Source organism: Bradysia coprophila, unplaced genomic scaffold, assembly GCF_014529535.1.
Source record: "Bradysia coprophila strain Holo2 unplaced genomic scaffold, BU_Bcop_v1 contig_151, whole genome shotgun sequence".
NCBI lineage: Eukaryota > Metazoa > Arthropoda > Insecta > Diptera > Sciaridae > Bradysia > Bradysia coprophila.
The window spans coordinates 4,399,612-4,425,839 of NW_023503423.1; the positions used below are offsets into that span (position 1 = coordinate 4,399,612).

At 36.3% G+C, this 26,228-nt stretch overlaps 4 protein-coding genes across 5 annotated transcripts; 2 read left to right on the plus strand and 2 right to left on the minus strand.

Moving 5' to 3' along the window:
• Positions 1 to 2,467: 2,467 nt before the first annotated feature.
• Positions 2,468 to 4,155, plus strand: LOC119074544 (transcription factor grauzone-like). The gene is made up of 2 exons (XM_037180711.1): positions 2,468 to 2,962; positions 3,071 to 4,155. The coding sequence occupies exons 1-2, from the start codon at positions 2,564 to 2,566 to the stop codon at positions 4,076 to 4,078; spliced, it is 1,407 nt and encodes a 468-aa protein (XP_037036606.1). The 5' UTR covers positions 2,468 to 2,563; the 3' UTR covers positions 4,079 to 4,155.
• A 7-nt stretch (positions 4,156 to 4,162) lies between these two features.
• Positions 4,163 to 8,704, minus strand: LOC119074542 (neither inactivation nor afterpotential protein G). Its single transcript, XM_037180710.1, has 7 exons — positions 8,626 to 8,704; positions 6,197 to 6,322; positions 5,764 to 6,131; positions 5,473 to 5,703; positions 4,953 to 5,408; positions 4,478 to 4,893; positions 4,163 to 4,407 (listed from the first exon to the last, which is right to left on the minus strand). The coding sequence occupies exons 1-7, from the start codon at positions 8,642 to 8,644 to the stop codon at positions 4,224 to 4,226; spliced, it is 1,800 nt and encodes a 599-aa protein (XP_037036605.1). The 5' UTR covers positions 8,645 to 8,704; the 3' UTR covers positions 4,163 to 4,223.
• Positions 8,705 to 8,805: 101 nt separating this feature from the next.
• LOC119074545 (probable ribosome biogenesis protein RLP24) lies at positions 8,806 to 9,634 on the minus strand. Its single transcript, XM_037180712.1, has 2 exons — positions 9,454 to 9,634; positions 8,806 to 9,391 (listed from the first exon to the last, which is right to left on the minus strand). Exons 1-2 carry the CDS (start codon positions 9,532 to 9,534, stop codon positions 8,891 to 8,893), a joined length of 582 nt encoding a protein of 193 aa, XP_037036607.1. The 5' UTR covers positions 9,535 to 9,634; the 3' UTR covers positions 8,806 to 8,890.
• Positions 9,635 to 11,596: 1,962 nt separating this feature from the next.
• On the plus strand, positions 11,597 to 16,051 carry LOC119074546 (cdc42 homolog). 2 transcript variants are annotated; one of them, XM_037180713.1, is made up of 4 exons: positions 11,597 to 11,735; positions 13,037 to 13,397; positions 13,468 to 13,665; positions 15,337 to 16,051. In XM_037180713.1, exons 2-4 carry the CDS (start codon positions 13,110 to 13,112, stop codon positions 15,424 to 15,426), a joined length of 576 nt encoding a protein of 191 aa, XP_037036608.1. In that variant the 5' UTR covers positions 11,597 to 11,735; positions 13,037 to 13,109; the 3' UTR covers positions 15,427 to 16,051. The 2 variants fall into 2 exon arrangements, with proteins under 2 accessions (XP_037036608.1, XP_037036610.1); XM_037180715.1 differs by lacking the exon at positions 11,597 to 11,735 and adding an exon at positions 11,852 to 12,114.
• The last annotated feature ends 10,177 nt before the right edge of the window (positions 16,052 to 26,228 follow it).

Sequence of the window (26,228 nt, forward strand, 5' to 3'; positions counted from 1 at the left end):
AGGTTTGATATTAAGGTGGTCGATGATAGTGTTTTGGGATTAGTAAGTTCGATTCCTAGTGAATGTGTTCCAGGTAGTGATGATGAGAGGAAGGTAGATGACTGCTTGCGTCATCTACTAAAGAATCTTCAAAGTGGCTGCAAGTTGTCCCGTCGAGTCAGCTAGGTTTGCTATTAGATAACAATGCTGCGAGAATTGCTGTTGGTCTACGTTTAGGATCCCAATTATGCGAGGAGTATAGGTGTGTCTGTGCTGAGTTAGTTAAAAAGGACGGTTTGCATGGCTTATCATGCAAGGTTAAGACAGGGATAACGCCGCGACATGATTCCTATGCTTTTTCTGCTGCAGATGTTCCAACATTGTTACAGTCACCAGGAATTTCTGGAGATGACAGTAAAAGACCTGATGGAATGACTCTAATTCCGTGGAGTCATGGTAAATCTCTTTTATGGGATGTGACAGTGTGTGATACTTAATCATTATAGAAAACTTAAAGAAAATTATTTATTCACCCCGCTTGCTTTTGAATCTTTAGGTTGCATGGGTCCAGAAACAAAAAATTTGTCGCGAAATTAGGATCGTTGATCGCAAAGAATTTCAATTGCTATTCAAAGAGGAAACGCAGCATGTATTCTTGGAACATTGGGAAGGAATAGAGTGGACGATTTTTATTTATTGTAATTTCTGTTTTTGAAAAGATCGATTTTTTACTGGCTGTGCAATTTCAGCAGTCTTTTTTTCGCTTATCTAAAAATAAAAAGAATATTGATAATATTTGAGAATAGATATTAGGCCCTGGAAGATGTTGTACAGAGTAGGTCTCAATACACTACCTTCTGGAACGCCAGCCAAAGCTAGGAAAATTTTAGACTTGTGGTTGTTCACACATAACACACATAAAAGTAACGCTGGGAGAGGAAGAATTGCTCAATTTTAATGAGATACAAAGGGAATTCAAGACATTTTGTGATGAAGACCCCTGTGTCAAAGGCTTTTTAATTTTTTCCCTAATAAATTCTTAATGAATTCCGTAGCGACGATTTCATCGGATCCATGTTGCTCTAAACTTTTTAATGAGAATAAAATGAAGTTCGGATATGACACATTATTTTTTACCTAGTTCGAGAATTAATTCTCAATATTCTCAAAATTCTCAAAATTCTCAAATATTCTCAAAATTCTCAATATTCTCAAAATTCTCAAATATTCTCAAATATTCCCAATATTCTCAAAATTCTCAAATATTCTCAAAAATCTCAATATTCTCAAAAGCTGTTCTCAAATATTAGGCCCTGAATGTATATTTACCAATGGTAAAGAATTCACGCTTTTATACCAAAATGCACCAAAAAATGTATTTTGTTCAACTAGTGAGCCCTACTATTAGTCAGGGCTGTTATGTCATCTCGCTTGCTGGCGAGTTTTAAAGTATTTTGACTGTAGTATATGATTAAGGGGTCAAGGTTCCAAACTAATTTTTTTTTCTCGACCCTCACGAACCTGTAATAACCAGTTAAAGCCAGTTAAACTGTAAAACTTAAAACTTGGATACCTCCGTCAAATCGAAATATTTTTTTGTGGTCTCAACGATTTCAGAAACTTTGATCCAATACCTAAAACTCATCGAACAACTTTTTTGTCAAGAGACCAGAACTACCCAGTCTATGGAGCTAACTTTGCCTGGACATTTCTTGTTCAATTTTGAAGTGTGGGGCTTTTTGGAGAGGTAATTTCATACCCTACCAGCGACAGCTGGCCGAGCTCTGACATATCAAAGAATCGATCGCCACAGCTCTAGGAAGCAACTGTACTTTACTCCCAAGTTTTTTTCGCAGAATTTTTCGTATGAATTAATAAGTGTTTCAAACGATTTGAACGCTTTTTACTCAAGAAATTACAAGACTATGATACCATTGTATGATATGTAACTATATGACTGGATCTGAGTCTTCCCAAATGCATCCCAACGCTAGAACTCAAGGAAAAATAGAATTTCCGACAGTTTGTTTGTTGTCTCTTCTGGATTCGAGGAAATATTGATGTGTTTAGATGTCAGTTCCTAGAATTCCATCTATCCGAAGGGTCACAATTCTTCCCAGGCCTAGAACTCTGGAGGTCACTTCCTAGAATTCCATCACTGTGAAAGGTCTACCTTCTTCCCAAAGCTAGAATTCAAGGAAAAATAACATTTCTAGCAGTTTTTTCTAGTCTCTACTGGATTTGAGGAAAAATTGATGAATCTGCAGGTCAGTTCCTAGAAGTCCATCACAACGAAGGGTCCATCTACTTTCCAATGCCTGAACTCAAGTTCGGAAACTTTGACCCCTTAATCACATACTGCAGTCAAAATACTTTTAACCTGTAGAGTTTGTTATATTTTATGCGTTAGCAGAAAAATGCCAAGATCTAACAGCACTGCGTAGTGGTGTTGGCATTTCTCTGTCAGTGTTTGTTATTTGTTGTTATGATTCTGTTAAAGTGTCAAACCGAATGTTTTTGTTTACCTATTTGTCTGAAAGGAAAAACTGAAAAAGAATAGCGCCAACGCAACATCAACAGAATCATGAAAGAAATCATCGCAAAAAGTAACTGTGACAGTAATAATTGCATTTTGTGCATGAAGGCGACATCATCAACAACAAAAATATTCGGTGGACGAGGTCAGGCTCTCAAAATTGCGGAGAGATTGTCGCAGCATTTCTGGTTTACATTCAACGATGAAGTGGACGAATCACTGGTCGTTTGTGCACTATGTTGGGAAAAAATTGATCAATTTCATCAATTCTATGAATCGGTTCGAGAAGCTCATCTTCACCAAATCGAAAATCCACCCATGGTTGAACCGAAGGACAAGCCGAAAGATGACGACTCTGAGCTACTCGACTGGCAATGGGATAATTGTGATGACACGGACAATACAGTGAATTCAGACGAAGAAAATCCTCCAAAGACAAGCCATCAGGTGAGTCAATCACCGCTCGATATAGCAATGACTGTCAATGAAAATGCTAAACAATTACAACCACTCGATCAACCCCTGGATTCATTGCCACTCACGGTGAAACCGCAGAAGATTCCCCGGATGAATGTCAACGAAGGTACTACGGAACCGAGAAACGAAAAGCTGGAAAAACCGAAGACAAAACCAGTTACGATAGACATTGAACGACGAGTTGCAGAGTTTTTCCGAATGAATTGTCATCTGTGTGACGAACCGTTGAGCTCGCTGACCAAGGTCTCGAAACATTTCCGAATAAAACACAATATGGAGAGGGGATACCTGATATGTTGTTGTAAGAAAAAGGCGAAAGTGCGTAAGGCAGTGATTGAGCATGTGGAGTGGCACATGAACCCAAATTTGTTTCGATGCGATAACGACGAGTGCTCCAGAACCTTCAACGAGAAACGAGCTTTGCGAAAACACATGATGGAGCATCAAGGGCGAGCCGAAGGCCCATTGGATTGTAGTCAGTGCACGAAACAATTCCCGAATCAAGACTCGTTAAAACGGCATGTCGGACGAGTTCATCCGCAGGACAATCAGAAATACACTTGCGACATTTGCAAAAAGGATTTTAAGCTGAAAATTACGTTAGAGGCTCACATGAAGTACAAGCATATCGGTACCAGTCAGCAGCATATTTGTGACATTTGTGCCAAAGTACTGAGTACGAAGCAAAATCTCAAGGAGCACGCCAACACCCACATCGATGTTCCACGCTTGCCATGTGGGATCTGTGGTGCATTGCTGAAAAATGCTGTCTGCTTAGCCATACACATGAAAAGCCACACCGATACCAAGCAAACTTGTGACATTTGCTTGCAAGTGAAAGCCAACCGGACAGCATTGATGAGCCATAAACGACGTGTACACGGTGCGGCAAAGCACAAGTGCACATTGTGTGACAAGTCATTCACCCGTCCGAGTGCGATGAGGGAACATATTGCGACCCATACCGGCCAGGATTTGTACGTTTGCAACTATTGCCCGCAAACGTTCAAATCCGATTCCAACATGTACAAACACATGAAGCAGGTGCATGCAAAGCAATGGACAATCGACCGAAAGCAACGTTGAGGACATGGTATACGCCACCGCGTAATGATGCAACAATAGGTATGGTGGACAATTGACAGCGAATAAAGCATTGAAAAACAAAATCGTTGCGTATCTCTACGTAGTCTGGTCTGTACGATATAATCCTCAATGCAAACCCAATTCTTCAATCATCTTTGACGACAGTGTTCAATTGATCACATTTTTCCGCTCTCGTTTGGCTTAAGTCATTCAAAAATATGTCGGCGGCATGCCTTCCAATCACACTGAGAAGGACGTTCGGTGTTCCAGCAATTGTAGTCGGCACAATACTCGCATCGGCGATCCGAATTCCATCGATTCCTGGTATCCTGATGTCGTTTCAAAGATATTTCACATGAGCAGCGAGCGTTCAAATCAGGCAACTAAACTCAAGCCTACCTTAAACGGTCGTCGATCACCGACCCCAACGATGCAGTTCCACCGGGATGATGCGACGTTATTGACGAACTTCTTAACAAGCATTCCAGATACCGATCATTGGGTGAATTGTCTCGAAAGTCTTTGGCCGTCGGACCAAAGTTTGTACAGTGTCGCAATCGCGGCCAGTGAATTTTTGGTTTCAATGACTGAAACACTTCGGATTGAACCAGACGAACAGCCAGTCTGACTGAATCAATCATGCAGTCGATATCGTCCTTTTCGTGCAAATAGTTTGGATCGATGAGTGGTGGTGTCTTGGGATTCCTATTTCTCAGAGTCACGGTTCCGCGTGACTTGGGATGATGGCATGAGCAAAGGAAGACAACTCCTTCCTGATTGGAATTGTTGTACAGCGGAAAGATCGATCTGAAAGTCTGAACGCCACATATTGCAGTGAAATCATCATTTTCATCAATTGAATATGTCTAGTCACCTCCCTGTTGTAGTTGCTCACTCCACGGAACAATTTTTCATCTATCGATCCCGTTCCAAACAAACCAACCGCACTACCATTCTGCCTCACAACGAAGCCAATCACTCCAAAGTTCGAATAGAAACCGGTTCCGTGCAGCAAATACTTTAAAATCTCCCCAGCGCTCATCACTTTGTCCATCGTTAGGCTGATTGGACTGTCAATCGCAACGTATAACGGCAAATGAATGTGATCGAATAGATTGGAGCCCAACGATGGCAGATCTTTTACGATCGTTATGTTTAGTGACTTCAGTTCATTGGCTGGACCAATCCCTGATAGTTTCAAAATTTGCGGTGTCTGATAGGCGCCGGCACTCAAAATGATTTCGTGTTTTGCGTGAACGAGATGAATTTTTTGAAAATCGTTTTCCGGTGAAATGAGTATGGTCGTAGCTCTGTTCGCAGTGAAGTGGATCTGGAATATTGAAAATGTAAATTCAAAAGAAAGCTCAACCTAAAGATGTCATTAGCTGACCCACCTTTCGAGCCCTTGTGTTGTGTAAGATTTTTAAATTTTTATTCCGAAAAACTGGCCGCAGATATTTGTGGTAAACGTTCCATCTGATGCCCTTTTTCGTATGATATTTAGCTAAATGAAAGTCAAGATCCTCGTTCGAATCCTCGAACTCTTCGGCCATTTTCCGAAACTCGTGACTCAATTCTATGTGGCAATCGGTTATTGATGTTAAATCAGAATCGATCCAACCGTCCTAGAAGAAAGAACCAATTCTGAAAACTTCTGTCTAACCATCCAATCCTTCCACACAAACTTCACTGGGCTCGCTCAGATATTTCCTCATGTTCGTGCGTCCCCACCGACTACCACTAAACGTTTCCCATTTATCGAACTCCATTTCAATGTCATCGCTGTAATGCAACATATAGTTCAGCTGACTAGATCCGCCAAGTCCTTTGCCGCGAGGTAAAAGTTGCCGGCGATTACCGAAACCAGTGGACGAATACCGTTGAGGTACGGTTCGAAATGCCCAATCGACAGTTGTGTTTTGCTGAAATGTTGTTAACAACGGAATGATTGACAGGGGACCGAATGTCGTTCCTGCCTCGATTAGTAGCACAGTCACATTGCCCATCGACGAAAGTTTATTTGCAATTACTGAGCCAACAGTTCCGGCTCCAACTATGACAGATGAAAGTAAGGAGTTGTAAGCGTCAGTTACTTGCTTCTGAATGGACGTTACCTACCTATGATATAATCGAATTCTTTCCGATCCACGTCTTTAATGGCAACTAAATTCGAAATGCGATCGTAGCCCAAGTAGATCCATCCGAAATATAGGAACATTGAGAAATTCAAGATTACGATGGTCACTGGAAGAAGAAATGTTTTTTTACGGGCGAGTTTCGACTCAAGGAGATGATGTCACGCGTCTAGAAGGAAATGCCATTCAAAAAAGGGAAATTTCCCGTAGAAATCGCAAGAAATGTCGAGGAAAAGATTAGACTTCGAGTAGACAAATTGGGGATTTTAGTGGGACGTTCTGTATGTAAAATCAAAATTATTGTTGGGGCATCAATTTTAAAGTCAAATCTTGAACCTATCCGAAGGACACAACTTACGTTTGGATCTACAACATTTCAAAGATCACGAAGTATTTTGGCATAGTTGCCAGAGCCTAATATTTGGGAATCGTTTTTGAGAATTTTTGGGATTTTAGGGAATTTTTGGGAATTTAGAGAATTTTTGGGAATTTTGAGAATTAATTTCTTTTCTTTGCATTTTTATAATTAAATGCTCGTAAAAGAACATGAAAAGTTCAAAAACCTTTAAAAACTATGAACAAGCAAAAAAAAATTGGATTTTTTTTTAAATTTTAGTGAACTTTTATGCTCTGAAGGATATAATTCTTGTCGATGTATTCGCACCAGCCAGGGCGTATACTCTACTTGAAGGTCTCTCCAAAGCCGACATTAGTACAACACTACAATAATTTAAGAGCAATCTACATTCCGACCCCCTATGAAATACTTTTTTGATGATAACTTTTTATTCGAATTATTTTTGAAAAAAGTGGCCTCATCGTTTGGTGCCAGAACATATAAGGTTTCGATAGCCACTGGAATTGTCCAGATTGATGTAGTGTACTGGGAAAAGACTCAAAACTCCTAAAATTTGTGTTTTTTGTGATATTTTTTGGACTTTTGAGTTTTCTCGGCGTAGACTGCATCAATTTTGACAATAAACCGCGAGCGTTAGTCCATATTATTTTTATTTCAATGAACACATCAAAAACACACTGAAAATGTATATTGATATTGGAAAAGTGGAATTTGAAATTTTTAATTTCAGTTTAAAAAGCCGCTCCAATTTTCAAAAAATCTCGCGCTTGAAAAAAAAAACAATTTCGTGACTTAACAAATTGGGATGTTTTATTTGTTGACAGTTTGTTTTAATTGTGATCACCGAGATAACCAAAAAACCAACACTAACAAACAAAATATTCCTATCAGCTGACAGATACCTAATATCACATTTCGATTCTTTAGAGTTTCCGTACGTGAGTTCATCATGGCAGTGATTTTTTTAATTAAATTCTATAAAAAAATATAAAAAGTTTTTATAAAAAAACTAAACTTTTATTAAAAAAGGCTAGCGGTTTATTCTGGTGGCTATCGAAACTTTATATGTTGTGGCACCAAACGATGAAACCACTTTTTTCAAAAAATATTCTAATAAGAAGTTATCGAAAATGTTTTTCATAGAAGGTCGGAGTGTAGACTGCCCTTAAAATAATTATTTTTGAGTTATAGCCGCAAAAAGGTTTTCGGTACCCTCTGACATGCTTTCACCTTTGAACACTTTAACCGAAAATTTAAAAAAATGTTCGAAAAAAATGAAAGATACGATTCTCTAGAATTGAAGACGAATCTATCACTCCAGAAAATCGGAGACCACTTGTTCCCCTATCACCCCTTGTTCACCTCCAGTTTTGGCGATATGCCGCTTAAGCTCAATTTACTGAATATATTATATTCAATAAGTTCTGAAATATTTGTTGTTGTTTTTGGGAATTTTAGGGAATTTTTGGGAATTTAGGGAATTTTTGGGAATTTTTGAGAATTTTAGGGAATTTTAGGGAATTTTGGGAATTTAGAGAATTAATTCCCAAATATTAGGCTCTGGTTGCTTAAATTGCCAAGTAAAGTTCTTTTTACTCGTATAGATTCAACAACCATGGACGACCTACCAATGATGGATTCACACTAAGCTATTCCGTCCAATTGTGTCTCTTTTGAACTTACGAGATCGGAAATAAGACGAATAGTTGGTGAGATTACGAATCTCTCCAATCATTACGAACTCCAATAAGATGATCTACCGTCATCAGATGGCAAATGTCTTAACGACTTCTTATCAAGAACAGGAAAATTTCCCCGATAGAATTAGCAAGGTCAGTAAATAGAGGCAACAAAGGAGCTTTGAGCTCAGTTTCTCAATGGAGAAGCCTCCTTAGTACATCCCAGATTCCACTAACCAACCATGAACTAGGGACAGGAATATTGGTTGGCACTGCCAACTTGGCAGCCCAATGTCTGAACTTAAAGGCCTTGCACTGACGCTTTTTAATGATTGTTAGGGCAGATCTGTAGCCGGTTACCCTAGCATCACTTACAATTCTTTAGCGTATTCATTTTGACGAACAACAATACGATCACTAGACTGGCCTAAGATTGACGAAAAACTGAATTAAGATTCCGTTCGACGTTAATTGAATTAACAGAAAACAACCACAAAAATCGATACCGTCCATCCGTCATCGCAGAAATGTAATTTGAATAAGAAGCAACAGGTGTAACATTGTATACGATATAACCAAATTTATTAGAAACAATTCCACATTCGAACTGAGAACATTTTGCGTCAAAACCGTAAAAGGTTCACTCTTTCACCCCGACCATTTCTTGATCACTGTCCAATTCTTCGGCCAATTGTTTTTCCAATGTTCGTGCATCGACATACTGAATATTCTCTTCGTCTGTGTCATCGTCGCTCATCATGGCAGCATTTTGTGCCGCTTCCTTCGCCTTACGTTCTCGCAAACCAGCTGCCGGTGATCGAATCAGTGAAATATTCTTTTGCACATCCTTAACGTCCATTTCCACTTCAACGTTGTGGCCTTTACGCAAACGTTTCATTACGAATTCGCGGGAACGTTTCTCCTTTATTTCGGTAACTCGTGCTGTCGCTTCCAACATTTTCTTCCACGCTTCGCGATTGTATTTGACGGGAATGTTTCGACGTTTCTCGAAATCGAAGCTCGGGTCCTGTGTGAGTTCTTTGCCGGCTGTTTTGCGTGACGCTTTGGTCCATTTGGTTTTGCGGGGATTCTTTCGCTTTTTGAATGCTTTGTGACATTTGGATCGACAGAATTTGAAGATCTGTAAAATGAAATGGCTGTTTACACTGAACATCGCAATGACATCGATTTTTTTCCGTTTACCTTGCAATCATTCCGGACAAATTGTATACCATGACCGGGATACACTTTACTGCTGCAGAAGTAACACGTTTCGATACGCATATTTTACTCAATTTTTCGGTAAAATAAACTCTAATTTAATCACTTCGATGATAACCGACCCATGCACGTTGTGGATTTTGACAGGAAAGAACTGTCATTTTCTTCTCGTGTTTCTCTTCTCCATCTGATTCCATTTTCGTGCGTTCCGTTATCGTCGGCGCACACTGCATATGGGAACATACTCCACATTATCGTGAATGATGGAAATGATAGAAAATATTCGCCTAGTCGGTTGGCCTGTAGAGGCGCCACATTTTTTTATAGTACTTCATTCTCACTGTACTATTTTTTTGTGTAACAACTTCACATTGATTCATTCCCAAGAAATGTCACAGCAGTGAAGTTTGTTCGTGAAAAAATAATTCAGTGACAGCAGACTTTTGATGAAGAAAAGTACTAAATTGTAATAGATTTTGCCCTTAGTTTCTAAACTCCATTCTCCTATTGTTTTAGTGTAACTCGTTGCAACAAAATGGAAAGAAAATCAGTGGACACATAAAGTTACACTCGATAGACGACAAGGTGGCGCTGTCATCATTTCAACATGTCCTATATGTTTTTGTGGTTTCCTTTGATCGACAGCGCCACCTCTCGATTATAACTCTATGGGTGCTAGCTTCAAATGACTTTTATGACATTGGCAAACCTTGTAACACGATTTTAAGATATTTTGCAAAGAGAGATATTTTTGTAACGTCAGAATCAATCTGTGATTTTCCGGATAACTTCACTACCGAATCTCCGGAAGCTTCCACCTCTCGAAGCAATCTAATTTTTTATATCTCAAAAAGTGAGCTATAAAGAAATGCTAGAGTCAAGATAATTAACGCTACTATGAGCTAAATTTATTGAAATTCGCCTGGTCATCGTCATAAACAGCAGCGTGTCTTTCTAATGACTTTTCTCTATAGAAAACTATTTTTTCTGCACTTCTTTGCGCTCTTTTTTCTGGTAAATAATCATGAAAAGTTTTAGTGGTTTACAAAAAGTAGAGCGTTGACATTATTTATTTCCTGGTCGGCGCGCCGACTTTTAGTATTATTGATGCCGTAAGTGCGGGCGAAATTCAAAATGGAAAGTGTCTAACAGATTGTGGAATTTGTTATCGTCCCAACCGCAAAAATCAGCGATGGCACTGCCTTCGAGTCGGTCTTTTGAGATACGAAATTTAAAAATCAAAATAATTTGTTAGGAAATTAAATTTTCGATCACAATGTCCATGAAAATATTGTTCGGTGAAGTGACAAACGTGACCGACTTGCAGCGTCAATCTTTGAGGGTCCTGTGAAATAGTGCTCAAATCAACAATCTATACTTTCTAACGCAGCGTCATTTTCATACAAAGAAGCGTTGAAATGTATTTTTCGGTTCAGTTTTTCATCGAATCGTTCATTTGAAATTCAAATTACATTTTCTTTGTAAAATCCAAGGTTCTGAAAGAACAGGTTAAGACACGCACGAAGGCGGGTGACATACACATTTTGACAAATAGACACATTTTGTTGAACATATCAAGTTGACATTCCAAACAATCTGTAATGAGTCTGTTCAATAAAAAGCATCTATTTGTCCAAAATTTGTGTGTCACCGCCTTCGTGATCAACTCAGAAGTGTCTTAACCTGTTATTTCAAAACCTTGGTAAAATCTACGTTGGTTGCCCAAACTTTGCCTTTTGCAAAAAAAAAAAAAATCAAATGGAAGTCATGACAATGCGGAAAAAGCTGAAAACACAAGAAACGTTTCGTGAACTTTTAATTGTAATCAACCTAACCGTCAAATTGGCACAATAATTATCATTTCTTTGCAACTTCCGCAATACGATCACATAGAGATGCTGATATGACGACTGGGTCCAATGACAATTGGGTTTTTGAGAGAGAATTCATACATTATTTCTCAACTAATTTCAAAATCATTCGACATGTTCGACATATTCCATCTATCCATCGAAACGACCCAGTCGTCATATTGGCATCTCTCTGTATGTTCAATGTCAGCGAGTGAACTTTAATGGAACATACTCCTAAGAGACTGTCACACCTGTCAAGCACACAATAGCCGCATCAAAATATATATGTTGGAGAGCCCATCCAGAGAGAAAGAGGAGTGTGTCGTTGAGTGTGAGTTAGTCAGTGACCCATCAGTTTTTATGTTTTTGGTTGTTTGTTAAGGAAGCCCTACCCAAATCGATAAAAACTAAGTAAGTTTTGATCCTTCCACCAAATATTATCGTTTAAAATATATGCAAATCGCACGGGAGCATAGTGAAGTGTAAAATGTGTGCAAACGTTTCGTACTTAAAGCACACAGCGAATTTCTAGTCGCCGTTTCACTTGGTTTTTTTTTCCAAAATGGCGTTTTTTTCCGTATAAATACTTGACATTCCTTGTCGATCATTGAAATTTCGTTTGGTACGAAAAAAAAAAGTATTTTGTGTCCGTTTCGGTTAATTGATCGGACAAATTTTTTGTCTGGTGTCTGGAAGTCGACACATATTCGGTCAACGAATCGAATAAGGAATGTGACAATACGACCGGATTCTCAATTGAACGAGACACTTTACGTTTTTCTATCAAAAGGTGATCATGTTGTAGAGAGTGGATTCGATTGAAATATGCAACACCAACGTAATATTAATACATTTTGTGAATGTGCGGACTGATTGTGATTGATGATGATTTGCTCAATGAATAATGCCAACTAATTAATATTTACTTGTAACGACGGCATACTCTTGGAGTCAGCGTATTATGCATGCACTGACGTTCACATTACTGTAGAAAAGTGTTTTGTTTGGCATTGAAAACACCCAAATATCATTTTTGCTGGCAGGAAAGAAAAAAAAACGTCGAGCCTGTGTGCCGTTTCTTGAACGAACCATTTTCATACGATTTCATGTTTCCACTAAAAACGTTATCTCCAATCAGTCAACCATCAAACAAAGTGGAATGATTAGAGTTCGGGTTGTACATTTTACATTACGTTCAGTTTGTGATAACATTTTCGCTTCTTCTATTGTATCAGATAAGAATTTCAATTTTGATTTTTTTTGTCCTGGTGGGTGACACACAAAACGTTTTTCGATGGGAGAAAATGTTGGAACCGTCGAAGCAACTCTTTGATCATGTGAATAGACTTAACGATCATTATGCATCAATCGTCGCCTGGCTAAATGCGGAATTTGATTTCCTTCGATCGTTGCATCCGTGATTCATAATTGGTGACGCTTTGTATTCGCTCAGATAAAAGCAAAACTTTCCGTTCAAACGGAAAGAAATTTTTATCATTTTTGCTATGACTGGATGACGAGATGCAACGACTTAGTCATATTGATGGTGAAATAGAGACTTTGAATAGTAAGCCAGCACCTACAATCTTAGTCGGTCACAGAATCCATCACAAATCTGTCCCATTTTGATCGTTGTCTGAAAACGGGTTCCAACCGAATATTCACCTCTTCCTTTCACACCAAATCTAACCTTAAACATTCATCTTTTCCAGCTACGTATCGATCATCACCCAGCACCTCTGACCGATTTTCAGCACACGAACGGAGAGCAAACAACAAAACGAAATGCAAACGATAAAATGTGTGGTAGTAGGTGACGGTGCCGTCGGTAAAACGTGTCTTCTCATCTCGTACACCACCAATAAATTTCCATCCGAATACGTGCCGACTGTTTTCGATAATTATGCCGTCACGGTCATGATCGGCGGCGAACCGTACACTCTGGGTCTATTCGATACGGCCGGCCAGGAAGATTACGACCGTTTGAGACCGTTGTCTTATCCACAAACGGATGTGTTTCTGGTGTGCTTTTCGGTGGTTAGTCCAAGTTCATTCGAAAACGTTAAAGAGAAGGTGAGAATTGGAAGTGGGAGCGATTGGGTGTGGATGCATTGACTGAAATGTGTGCTTTATCTCGTTACAGTGGGTACCGGAAATAACACATCATTGTCAGAAGACTCCGTTCTTATTGGTTGGCACGCAGATCGATTTGAGAGACGAAAGTACAACGTTGGAAAAGTTGGCCAAAAACAAACAGAAACCGATCACGATGGAACAGGGTGAAAAATTGGCAAAAGAATTGAAAGCAGTGAAATATGTAGAATGCTCAGCATTGACACAGGTGAGTTCGATGACGACAATATTGCCCTCTGACGATCTGACTTGATTCGAAAGCAAATATCGACCTTTAAATCCGTTAAAGGTTTATTTCACGATCACAATCGATTTGACTTAGTGGTTGGTTAAACTCCCAGACAGTAGAAAATAGATTTACGGAAGTGTGCTCGGATCCGATTTCAACTCTTGTTCGCTGTTTGGCGTCTATTCTAATTTCTAGTCACTTAAATTTGAAAGGCAGATGCGTCAACACTTCTTAAGCCCGACAAAACATTTTCGTTCAAAACGAATGCAATTTCCTAGAACGTTTCATTCGTCTCTGTTACTTGAATTACCCTGTTCCAACTAGCCTCCACTGTTTTTGTTGACTGTCAGCTACAATTAGACGAACCAGCTTCCGGTTCGGTTGATCCGCTGATGAAGTAATAATTCATCTACCACAAGAGGTCAAGGCGCTTCGTGCCATTTTACTGCAATCGAACTGCCATTTCCAGTAACGCGCCAGTTCATTAGAATTCGCATCATCAATTAACCAACCATTTCAATAAGGTCCTGTCCACCAATATAATCCACTTCAATGTCGTTTACCGTTTCCTACGAACATTTTCCTTTTACAAAATGTAACTTCCTCTCCAACTGCGGCCCAAGTGCTTTACATCTCTGGATATCAGCCTACATATCCTAATCTTCAGTCCAGTACCACGCTAACATTTACCAGAGTATGGATGATATTGAACTGGACGGAAAGATGTCACACTGGTTGGCATTGGACTAAACGATGTCAGACTGCAGGTTTGCGTAAATTCAGTATCTACTAGTATCTTATGTACCCGATAATATCGGGAGTATGCGCCTGTACTGAGCAGTGAAGCTACCAAAAAATGTCACCCGGTACATCATGAACGCAAGGCATTGACAAAGGTTTCGATATCTCCGATTTTTCTACCTAAAACCTAACAGATGCAGATTGTAATTAAGTGAGCAGTGACCCCTGAGGATGTCGGTGAGTCTTCTGCTAATAGACAGAAAAATTTCAAAGAACCTTGGGCAGACCGTGATGCCGTTTTTGCTCGCCCGGCAATGTCGATCTCTTTCCAGTCCTTCTTAAAGATCTTCTATTGGTATATGAAAGCGAAGAGCATCGAGAGCGGTACTGGAATTCCTGGTTCAGGACCATAAAATGAAGTGCTCGGCACTGATGTAGCTAGCTCGTATGCTATTTCCTTGTCTTCAATATTACGACACTCTTAAGGTCAAGCGCGTATGCAAATTATGTTTTCTTCCCGGTGTCCGGGTCAAAATTTCCCGGTAACCAAAAACGTTAAAGTGACTTCCCGCTACATGCATTTCCCACTAGTTTGTTCACCTATCATTCGATTTCCGTTTAACCGAAATTTTTTTTGTGGATACCGCGAATACGCATAATTTGCATACGCGAGGTCAAGGAAGATGAGAGTTTATTCTGAGCCACTTAGACTGGAGGTTAATGGACACTGTGTGTTAAGTAAGTTATTGAATCGGGGATTATTCACGTCATTTTCTGAAATGATAAAATTTGCGAGACCGATGTAATAACCATGCTTAGCCAACCAAGTCAGTTGTTCGAAACTTCCTATCCTGTCTATCGCTGCCTAAGACATATCCATTAATCGTTTGGTTTTCGTTTCGTTTACAGAAAGGATTAAAGAACGTGTTCGATGAAGCGATCTTAGCAGCTCTAGAACCACCAGAGCCCACCAAAAAACGAAGATGCAAGTTCCTGTAAAACTACTGAGGTGCACAATTCTTTCTTTTTTTTTCTTCCATTTTATACTTTCGCGATATCACACATATACACACATCAGTTTCATGTTATGTGGGCTCCTGTTTTTTGATAAAAAAAAGAACTTTTTTTAATTTTGAAGAATTTTTTTTTTTGTTTCCATAGAATCCGATGAAATAGAAAGTGAATTTTCTTAACGCTGGAAAATGAAAAAGATTTTTTTTGTTGAATTTCATTGATTAAATGAAATTTAGATTTTTACTGTCCTTTTACAAGTCGAAATTAAGTGTTCTCACACCGGAGCCGGATCAATTTACGGCTCATGTAGTTTGAGTGTGGAAGTTTTAAGATGAAATTTGTGAGATTAATTAAAAAGAGAAAGAAAAAACCTCTTTCGACACTTCAAAACTATGAAAATTATTTAGAGAAAAAGAAAAACTAAGAAAACACATCAACCTCTGCGGGTGATCTTTTCATTGCGATGGCTTTTATACATACATTCAATACGGCATGATTTCTGCTATTATTTATTAGTGTTTTTAGCTTTTATTTTAATTTTTTTTTCTCGTTCCAAAAATGAAATTTTACGATTTACAAATGGAAATAAAACCATACTAACAGCAAGAAGGAAAAAAGCAAAAAATTTATTCTAGTAGTAGGTTAGACTGCAGGTGATGATTGAACATATTTTTTTTTAGTTTTCTTTTAAACGAAAATCGATCGCAATTTTCCGTTTTAATTTACTGGAAACCGTATAAAATAAGCGCATGCAAAACAAACCACATTGACGTTCGCAACAGTACACCCACGGCAATTTGAGTCCCTTATAAGGCGACAGTTTGAAACCTTTGCCACGACTCGATAAATGAAATTTATTTTAATGTTAGTCTTAATTGGCGAATGAAATTTTTATTGACAGGCTTGTCGTGCCAGTCAACTCACACTTTTGAATGTTCGACACAAATCAAAACTTAATTATTCAAATTTCGTTCTTCATTTTCGTTTCAACACCTTCATTTTGACAACGATTTAAGATTTATGTGAGAAGGTTTAGTAATACAATACCTCCTCGTTGAGGTCCGTCCTTGAACAAGTGCTTTTCGTATCACGTTTTCTAATGGGAATATGATTCTAACCGTGACCGTATGAGGGACTTTGAAGTGCTGTTCGACACTATGGTCTAGATGTTGCCAGCTCTGCCGTTCGACACAAGTCAAGATTTTTGCAATCTTATTCAGATTGATAATTCTTCACATTCTTTACATCCGGCTTTACGTTACGAAGGTTATACAGAAAAACATCGAATGTTTGAATTTATTCCCGATTTTCATACATACGGCTAATTTTGTGTTGTTGGTCACTAAAATACCACAACCGAATTGGGGGATTATTTTCGAGGAAATTTTTCGTAAAATTTTGGAAAATCGAATCGAAATTGAAAGAATTCATCAATCCGAAAAATACTTTAAAAAGTTCTCTTTGTTTTATGAACAGCAGCGCGTGAATGGGTTTTCACATTATCAAATTTACACACTCAAAAATGAGAATCCCAAAATTTCCATTAGGGTACGAGTAATATTGATATTCGAGACTTTATGGGAAGTGGATCGAAAATTGTCACGGTGTACTTTCAACGTTGGATGAAAGTGTAGTTAGTACAGTCTCTGTATCGACGCAATACACAATTTTTAAAGTTTTTCATTTTAGTATTATTATGCGGCGCATAAATGTGGTGAACGGTTGACCGTCGTAAGGTCATGGGTAGTGAAAGAAAATTGGAACTGTTTGAAAATGTAATTTCTTACTCACTATGACAACAAAAAGCTCATTTTATTAGAGGCATAAACTGTACAGAGTCATTTACTTTTACATCCAATTATACAATTTATAATTGAAAGCCTCAGCCATCATCATTCTATTCTAACGACACAAACATGTAATAGTAGTGTGACTTGATAAAAGAAAGTAAAAGACACAGAATAATGAACAATAAAAAAAAATATTAGAAAATAATGAAAATAAATGAAAATAAAAACAAAACTCAAACACAAAATAGCATCGTAAACGTTTTTGGTACACATTTTGATAAAAAAAAATATTTTTGTTTTTTTTGTAATCAAATTTAATTTAAATCGAAAAATGATGGGATGACAAAGGAAAAAGAAAACAAACTAGACAACTTACTCGCAAATCCATTCTGAAGGGAGTAAAAGTTAAAAAAGAAAAATAATTAAAAATTAAAAATGGCATGTCTGATTGCTAAGAATTATTTACATTTACTAAATTATAAATGAAAAAGAAAAACAACAAAAAACAACAAAAAAAACTAAAATTAATATGCAGTTTTTATATATAAATATAATATAATTTATATATTTCCAAATGAAAATATAAAAAAAAAATTTAAAAAAAACAAATCTTTGAATTTCTATTCATTTTATAAAAATCATAAGCGAAAAAACACTGTTCACAATAAAAAAAACAATTTTGCTTAGTTAGTAAATGGGGGGTTTGGCGCACCAGATCTGAGTTTTCCGATACGAGCGAAGCGAGTTCGGTCACACATCGTGTGCGCAAAACTCGATTCACTAACGTGTCAGCAATAAGATTTTATCTAGTGAAAAAATTCAAAATTTTCATTCAAGTCTACATCAGCCCGTACTAGGGAAAGGAAACCGGAAGGCTTTTGGCAATAACGGTTTACGGTAATACCGGACCCTGTAATACCGGTATTACCGGTATTTCATCGAATTTCTCCATACATTATTTTTTATGTTTGCCATTGAAGAACAAGATTTTTATGTTCTGTTTTTAATTCGTCTACATTTGTTCTAAAATGCTTTTTCAATTATTGTGAAGGACTGATAGAATTTCCCTTTTAGTCTAGAATTTATAAGACGAAGTATTTTAGGTTGAAATCTATATGATCAGAACGCAAATTCTTAGACATCCTGTGTGTGTCTTAATTTTAAAGGAGCAAAGGGCTGAAATAATGTAATGCAGGTACTTCTAGAAAATTTGAAAGGCAAATTATTCGCTTTCATCTGTCTACCCAGTTAATTGATATTTTTTTAAGAAAGTTGCATTAATTTCTAGTAAAACCGGTATTCGAACTAGTAAAACTAGATCTCGATAAGACCGGTTTTACCGGTAATGGATTTACCGGTTTCCCTTCTCTACCCGTAACTAACACAAAATCCTAGTTCACATGATCGTAGTAGGATTCTGTCAATCGTGCGCAATAGGGGTGTGCGATGGATAAAGGATCGAGACTGGCGTAGTCCACACAAATTTGTTATCGTCCCTATAGATCTCTTCGTTTGGTGAAACTGATGACGGAAATGTGAGGAAATGGTGGGGAAAAGTGTGCAAACTAATTGAAACCAACTTCACAATTTCACATAGTAATGAATAAGTGAGTGCGTCCAATTCTTTGAAATGAATGTAAATGAACTAAATACGGGGAATTCCCTTAGAAGCAAAGTTGGTTGCCATTAGTTTCCACACAAAACCGAACCGTCGATCGTCACGCCAGCGGTCATTTTAGTGATCTATATGTCAAAAATCGATTTTAAAAATTTTAGAAATTTCATTTACAGCTTGCGACAAATCACAGAAGTTAAAATTTCGAGTTTTCGGCCTCCCACCTATTTCGACCTCTACCAAAAAACTTTTTTGAGATTTTTTCTGGCCTTATCAGTCATTTATTAGTTATTATTAGTTATTTTGACGGAAGTTTGACGGAATAGTATTTTTCGTACCAAGACAGGAAATGACGATTTTTTCAGCACTAGTCCTAAGTTTTCCTTACGAGCGAAGCGAGTGTTTTTCGAGTCTTTTTCGTGAATCGTCAAAGTTCGCCGACTATGAAAAACTGACTGGATCTTGAACTTGAAAATTCGTAAATTCATCAGGAAAGTTATTTAATTTTTGCTCAAATGGGTTTAAAATCTTGGGAATGTTGTAGGCTATCCAGAACAGAAAAGTTTTTGAAAATCATCTGAGAAACGTTTGTGCCGTGAGTGTTTGTTTGGCCTAAAATTGGGGTAAAATGCCTCACGATCAAAATCGGCCGTTAACCACTAAGTTAATTTTGACAGGATTAAGTGAGCGACAACGTCACGCCAGTGAACGAAACAGAATTTCTGCACGAACTCTTATGTATTACATTAAAGCACTTCTCCTAGCATGAGCACATCTTCTAGCATGAACACTGAATTGACGAGAAGTGTAAACTTTGGATGCTTTTGTGATAAGAGCCACCGCTTAGGATTGTTTGCATTGAACATTTTAACTCAGGTAACGAAAACGAGTTATCTGACTGTGAAAAAGAAACATAGTCCGTACTGTGATTACATCAGCCAGTCTCCGAATATTTTCTATGTTCATGTTAGAAGCAGTGCTGTGATTACATCGATTTGCGCACGATAATTATGAGTATTTTCAACTTAGTAGATAAACGATCTTTTCAACAACAATTAACTATTACAACAAATTCACTCTGTTTTTCCCGTCGTCACCAATGAAAGTAAATTTATAGGTATGGCCAAACGTTCAAATTTGTTCTAGCCGGAGCACATACGGATTTGCATGGCGCCACCTCAAACGAACTCATTTCTAGTGCAAATTTCCACTAGAAATGAGTTTGTTTGAGGTGGCGCCATGCAAATCCGTATGTGCTCCGACTTGTATGGACTGGCCATACCTACTTATCTACTTTCATTGGTCGTCACAACAATGCATGCTGAGCCTATTCGAATTGCAATTGAGACTTTCTGCAGCAAGTAATCCGTGGAACGATCCTAAATTTTACAAATTAGGGGTACATACAACCTAAAGATTTAATCTAATGTGTCACATCCCAAAGAAAATGTCGGAGTGATTATTTTCAGAAGTAGCCTACCGAAATCGGTCTAATTTTCCAGTGGAATTTTGTTTGTGCCTAGAAAGATAATCCAGGCTTCTCACACCTAAAATTTCCGAAAATGCAGTGTTGTATGAGTTACAACAACATTCGACTGTTATCAGCAGCATTTTGCAATAACAATGTTTAAAGACCTGGTTGTTACATGTTCAGCCTTCTGCTAAAACCGCATTCTTACACATTGGTACAGTCTTAGAGTAGAAGTAATTCTCCTGAGCTCGGAGAAATGTAATAGAAACAAGCTCGTTGAGTTGATGTTAATAACTGTCTTTATTCAATCAAACTTTACAGTATTTATACTAAAATATAACAAAGAACTTAATGTAAATAAAGAGATGTTAATGAATCAACCCACGTAGTTGATTCATTAGTACATTACCTTTAATGGTTCATCTTAATCCTACGTAAGTCATTAACTTCTAGAATGATTGACATGCGCATCCTGCATGTGCATCAAGATGAATCATTCTATAACAATTATGTCCATTCTTAATTACTATGATACACAGCAATAAAACAAATATCATACAGCACGCTGCATATTAGTTGTATATCACTGCTATATACTTGCGCATCAATAGCATATTGCATATTATTTGCATAGCATTGTGATACATGCGCACTATACCTGCGCATCATTGAGTGCACTATATAATCGAGTATTCCGTTGCTGCGTATACGATTTCATATGTCCGTAATATGCCAATGCTTGCATAGACTTATTCAATGCAAGCACTAACATACTCCCAGCCGTAGAACTCCTTAGTTCTAATTAATCTTTGCATATACATAATAGTATACAACCTGTCACACAATGTTTATGCAGTATAACACAATAATTAGTCTTCATATGCATTGTTTGACGATACATACTATACTATTACATATAATCGCTCGCATGCCCGCGACATTGGTAATGGATCTATATGATGATCATATAGAAGCATTAACATACTCCCGGACATTGAACTATTAAGTTCAATACAAAAAAAATATATAAGCTTCAACATACATTGAATGGAAGTTCAATACAAAAAATGTTTAAATTCATGTTACAATCAATCAAATTCATACAATTAAAGATTGTTATATTTAAATATAATAATTTTAAAACTGATCTTTTACTTTGCGTCCTAAATGATTCAATGTGAAACGCTTTCTAAATTTCGAAGTAAGTTTAATAATTTTAGTTTAATTATTTAAAATAAATATGTCACATTATCAAATTAGATCTCAAAGGATCATTTAATGCCAAATCAATTAAGTCCCTTTGAATCGTTTAGTTCGCTTTACACTAAATTATTTTTCACAAAATTATATTCTCAAATATCACAATAATCTTCAATAATGTCTAAATTACATTATCATTACGTAAATGACTCAATATTCATCAACGTATTTTCTTTAAACACTCACAATTCTTATCAACTGGTTTATAAATTTAGATAATAATTATTCATTATCTTTGACATTAAATCAATTATTCTTTGCAATCATTCAAATTATTAATCTAACTGATCACTTTAATTTTTTAAAGTCCAGTATTTTATTTTCCCAAGAAATAGATTATTGTGTAATTTTTTGTTCTTTGCTATGGCTAATTTCACAATGTTTTTTGCTGTATATAATTTCTAATAATTCCATAAATTTTACAATTATATAAACATGGCTTTTACTTACTAAAAGTTCAATAATTCCGTTTGTAATTTCATATACGTTTATATTTAAATGAAAACAAATTACTTTATCTAATAATTTATTTATTCCATTCATTCGGTCACATAAAATTATCCGAACAAACGTTTCACTGGATCTGAACAAGCAAAACAACATCTACAAGTTGAACTCTTGTGATACCAGCAACACATCCCATAAAATATCTAATAATATATTTTATCTTTAATCTTTGGCGTCAAATTCTTTTTCTTTTTAACATTTCAATAATGCAAATAAAATACTTTTAATTCTACTTTTGTCTGTATGTAATATTCTAATTCCTGTACGTTATGAAATATTTTAACATTTTAACATTTTATTTTTCAATCAATATTTTGAATATGATCCCTTATGGTCATTCATTTGTTACATAGAAACTTCAAAACCGTTCTCTATTGTCACTACGTTTTCACCTCCTAGTTTAGGATTTAATAATTGTCAACAAACTCTATTCTGCGTTATTTCATTTAATTTATTTAATTATTTCAAAAGTGCTATAGGTATATGCTCTGTCTTTAAACTTGCTATAGGCAAGGTATACTCCCGGACAAAATTATATATTCAAGATTTAATTTTTCAACTGTTTTATGTTTTACGCAGAATTAAGAACCAATTGTTCTTTTTTGTTAGTCATGATTTTCTAGTATTTTTTATCATCTTTATTTTAAGAACCAATTGTCCTTTTTAATATCAAAATTATTTAGGCTACCCTGGCTTTTCGTTATGTTCATATTCTTTTTTTTTTTTTTTTTTTTTTTTTTTTACAATGTTACTATAATATTACTGTGCGGACAACTTATCTGAATACAAATTTTTAATTCAAATAACTGGTTGAACCGCTTATTGCACAAACAGATTCAAGAATTGACTATCTTATTTATATTTTCTTTTTAACTTGATTTTAATTCACATACCTTCTACATTTGCTGAAGTAATACCAATGACGGGTGCTATATTATCATCTAATTACTAACAGAAGGTATTATTACATTTGAAAGATTTCCATCAAAATTCTGAATCTAACAAACGCCTGATAATAATTCCTGCTGAAATTTTGCCTAAAATTTGAATTTCAAGTGAACGATTTAATAACCAAGTAAACGGAAAACTACATTCCAACGCTTCCTTGTATTAAAATGACACTGCGTTAAAAAGTATTATGCACTTTCCATTTTGAATTTCGACTGCACTTACGGCGTTAATACTTTTATACTTTCCCCACCTGATCCAACACTGTATTTCAAACACAATACCGATTATCATTATCTCAATATCGATTTCATTTCACTATTTACTTTAAACTTAATCCGAAACCATCATCCGAAAAACAGAAAACATAAAATTAAACATAACTTTTAAAAATTTATTTGATCCCTTTATCAAAAAATGATTATTGAACCCTCTATTTGAATAGCACAAAATATTATTAAAGATCATGTATCATTACTCTAGTTTATGATTCAAAACCTTCTTTTTCAACAAAAGAAATATTTTTTCAATCTCAAATAAATTATCCGATTTCATAAAAACGAACATAATACTCAATGAATTTTAAAAATCAAAATCAATAACTCGACATTATACTCATGTGGAATCAGTTGAGGTCCCTTCAATTTCGCAACTCACGTCACTAAAATACTTGACAATAATCATTCAAATTAGAATATGTTTCACAAAAAAAAATTAAAATATGTCTTTTGACGACCATTATTCTAACGAATTAATAACACAATTGATTAATTAGTCAATTCTGAACCTCGTCTGCAATATTTGTTTATTTTCACGAAAGAAAGCTCCACAAACAACAAATACCTTTCAGTTATGGTTGATCGATAACTGTAAGTGTCTCCCGGAAATTAAAACTTTACAAATTTCTAAGTTTTAATCAATTCTTTTAAAATATGTGTGATCATTGAATATGAACATACAATTGCCGAATTTTTGTTTTCTATTAAATTCATTTGCCTCATCAATCGTAAGTCTCAGCGTTTTGATTAATTATTAAAATATTTTAAATAACAAAACAACTTACAAATTTCCGCACCATTGTGCGGTTTACCGTTTTTCAAATGATGTATTTGGTATGATGATGATTCTGTTGGATGAACGTTCCAAACTCCTGCTTAGGGTGAACCTTCGTTACCGCGCCACAATTTTGATCTCCAACTCAAACTGGCGCCACTCTATGTACGGTCCCATTACCTCATTTCATTTATTTTCTTTGCTGAATTCATTATTTTACTTTTGTTTTTCGATTATATTATTCACTTTCTGATGAAATTTTCACTCATTACGATGCACTGATGATGCTTTACGTGTGTTTTTAGTAAGGCAATCTTAATTGCTACTTATCAACAATAGTTTTACTTTTCTATTTATTCCATCACAGATTATTAATATTTCTGAATTCTTTCAATATCTCACTGGTCTCGTCTCACACATCACATATGCGTAATAACTTTATCAATTATAATTGTTACCAATCTTGTTCCGAAGACCCTCTTTTTTATATTGATTCAATGCGTCCTTGTACTTGATTCCTCATGAATCCAGTATTATATTTATTGCAAGTAACATTCTCATTTTCATCGAATCTCTCGAATTCAATGCAACTCATAGTGCAGATTAAGGATAAGTAATTTGCGTCCAAATTACCTATTTCCCGTTCAACAATTTGCGTCCAAACTGCTGCTCGGTTTCAATCTGCTGAGAAGCATGTTATCACTCAAAAGGCTCGGTTCCCATGACACTGTTACTACAACAAATTTTCTATCACTTTTTGATATAATTTAGTGCCCAAATGCACTTTCACAAATTGTTTTATTAATTGACTGCTCCCTCCTTTTTTATGGATTTCATTGCAAGATCAATTTCTACTTAAGTCATTTTGTTTATTAAATTGCACTTTTCACATTTTCTAAGTTCCGTGAAGATCAAAAATCTCCTTTCGCAACTCTCAATGTTATTGAATTTATTTTTTCACTAAGCTGTCAGCTCCACCCCCTTTAGGTTTCAATGCACAAACAACTTTTAAATTCATTAAGCTGTCAGCTCCACCCCCTTTAGGTTTCAATGCACAAACAACTTTGAGTTTTCATTTTTATTTTTATGTGTTAAGTAGTCAGCTCCACTTCCTTTAGGTTTCATTGCACAAATAGTTTAAGTTTTTATTTTTATGTATTAAGCCGTCAGCTCCACCTCGTTTAGGTTTCATTGCACAAATAGTTTAAGTTTTTATTTTTATGTATTAAGCCGTCAGCTCCACCTCGTTTAGGTTTCAATGCACAAACAACTTTAAATTTTAAGTTTATTTTTATACTTATATAAGTTTGCACTATTGTCCATTATGACTACCGATCCTCATTTGCTGTTTCGGTATCGCCTGGATCTCTGCCATTTTTAACCATTGATGGCCTTATGTTTTGTTTAGTTTGAAAAACTTGCGCACTACGTAGGTTTATCATTATTTGAAGAACTGCGAATCCACATTCGATACGCTCCAATGCATCGCCAGTCTTTCTTTTAGTAGTCACCTATCGGACTACTTCAGTTTATGTATTTTCTGGTTATCAAACACGTTGTCTGCTCCACTTTTCACAACTGAGTGTCCAGCTCAACGTTTAATCCTTTGTACAGCTGCAACTTCCACCTTCCACGGCTTCCATTCACGAACAGCTCTTCCTTTGGACTGCGTTTTAACCATTTTTTTTTTTTGAGATATCGTGTCTGCTATCCAAAAATCTCACCAATTTCTTTGCTATGATACTTTTGGGTGGATATCCTACACACTTTTTTGGTTGCTTTGCCAATCAATTGCCTTCCAAAATCACGGTTATTTTCAGGCTCATACTTCGGAAATTCCCGATCTGCAGTCGTAGAATTTCTATAGAGTTGCTTGTGTTCTGCCAACTCTGCAATTTTTTTTAATATAAATACTAAATTAGTATTTGGGATATCCGCGCATAAAGTCGCCTAATGGACTTATTTTTGTGTTACACTTAACACCATTTGGCCTGTTATATAGCCTGGAACAATTCCTTCTGAACTGTTTTAATGAAAATCGCCTAATGGACTTCTTTTTGTGTTACACTTAACACCATTTGGCCTATTATATAGCCTGGAACAATTCCTTCTGAATTGTTTTAATGAAAGTCGCCTAATGGAC

What these genes read in the sequence shown, in the direction of transcription:
- LOC119074542 (XM_037180710.1), bottom strand. An exon ending in ACAACACAAGGGCTCGAAAG is followed by an intron (nt 5,409 to 5,472) that starts GTGGGTCAGCTA and finishes TCAATATTCCAG; the next exon opens with ATCCACTTCACTGCGAACAG. An exon ending in TGAGCAACTACAACAGGGAG is followed by an intron (nt 4,894 to 4,952) that starts GTGACTAGACAT and finishes TGTGGCGTTCAG; the next exon opens with ACTTTCAGATCGATCTTTCC.
- LOC119074544 (XM_037180711.1), top strand. Translation starts at nt 2,564, where the DNA reads ATGAAAGAAATCATCGCAAAAAGTAACTGTGACAGTAATAATTGCATT. An exon ending in CTCCAAAGACAAGCCATCAG is followed by an intron (nt 2,963 to 3,070) that starts GTGAGTCAATCA and finishes GTGAAACCGCAG; the next exon opens with AAGATTCCCCGGATGAATGT.
- LOC119074545 (XM_037180712.1), bottom strand. Translation starts at nt 9,534, where the DNA reads ATGCGTATCGAAACGTGTTACTTCTGCAGCAGTAAAGTGTATCCCGGT. An exon ending in TTGTCCGGAATGATTGCAAG is followed by an intron (nt 9,392 to 9,453) that starts GTAAACGGAAAA and finishes TTCATTTTACAG; the next exon opens with ATCTTCAAATTCTGTCGATC.
- LOC119074546 (XM_037180713.1), top strand. Translation starts at nt 13,110, where the DNA reads ATGCAAACGATAAAATGTGTGGTAGTAGGTGACGGTGCCGTCGGTAAA. An exon ending in TCGAAAACGTTAAAGAGAAG is followed by an intron (nt 13,398 to 13,467) that starts GTGAGAATTGGA and finishes ATCTCGTTACAG; the next exon opens with TGGGTACCGGAAATAACACA. An exon ending in AATGCTCAGCATTGACACAG is followed by an intron (nt 13,666 to 15,336) that starts GTGAGTTCGATG and finishes TTTCGTTTACAG; the next exon opens with AAAGGATTAAAGAACGTGTT.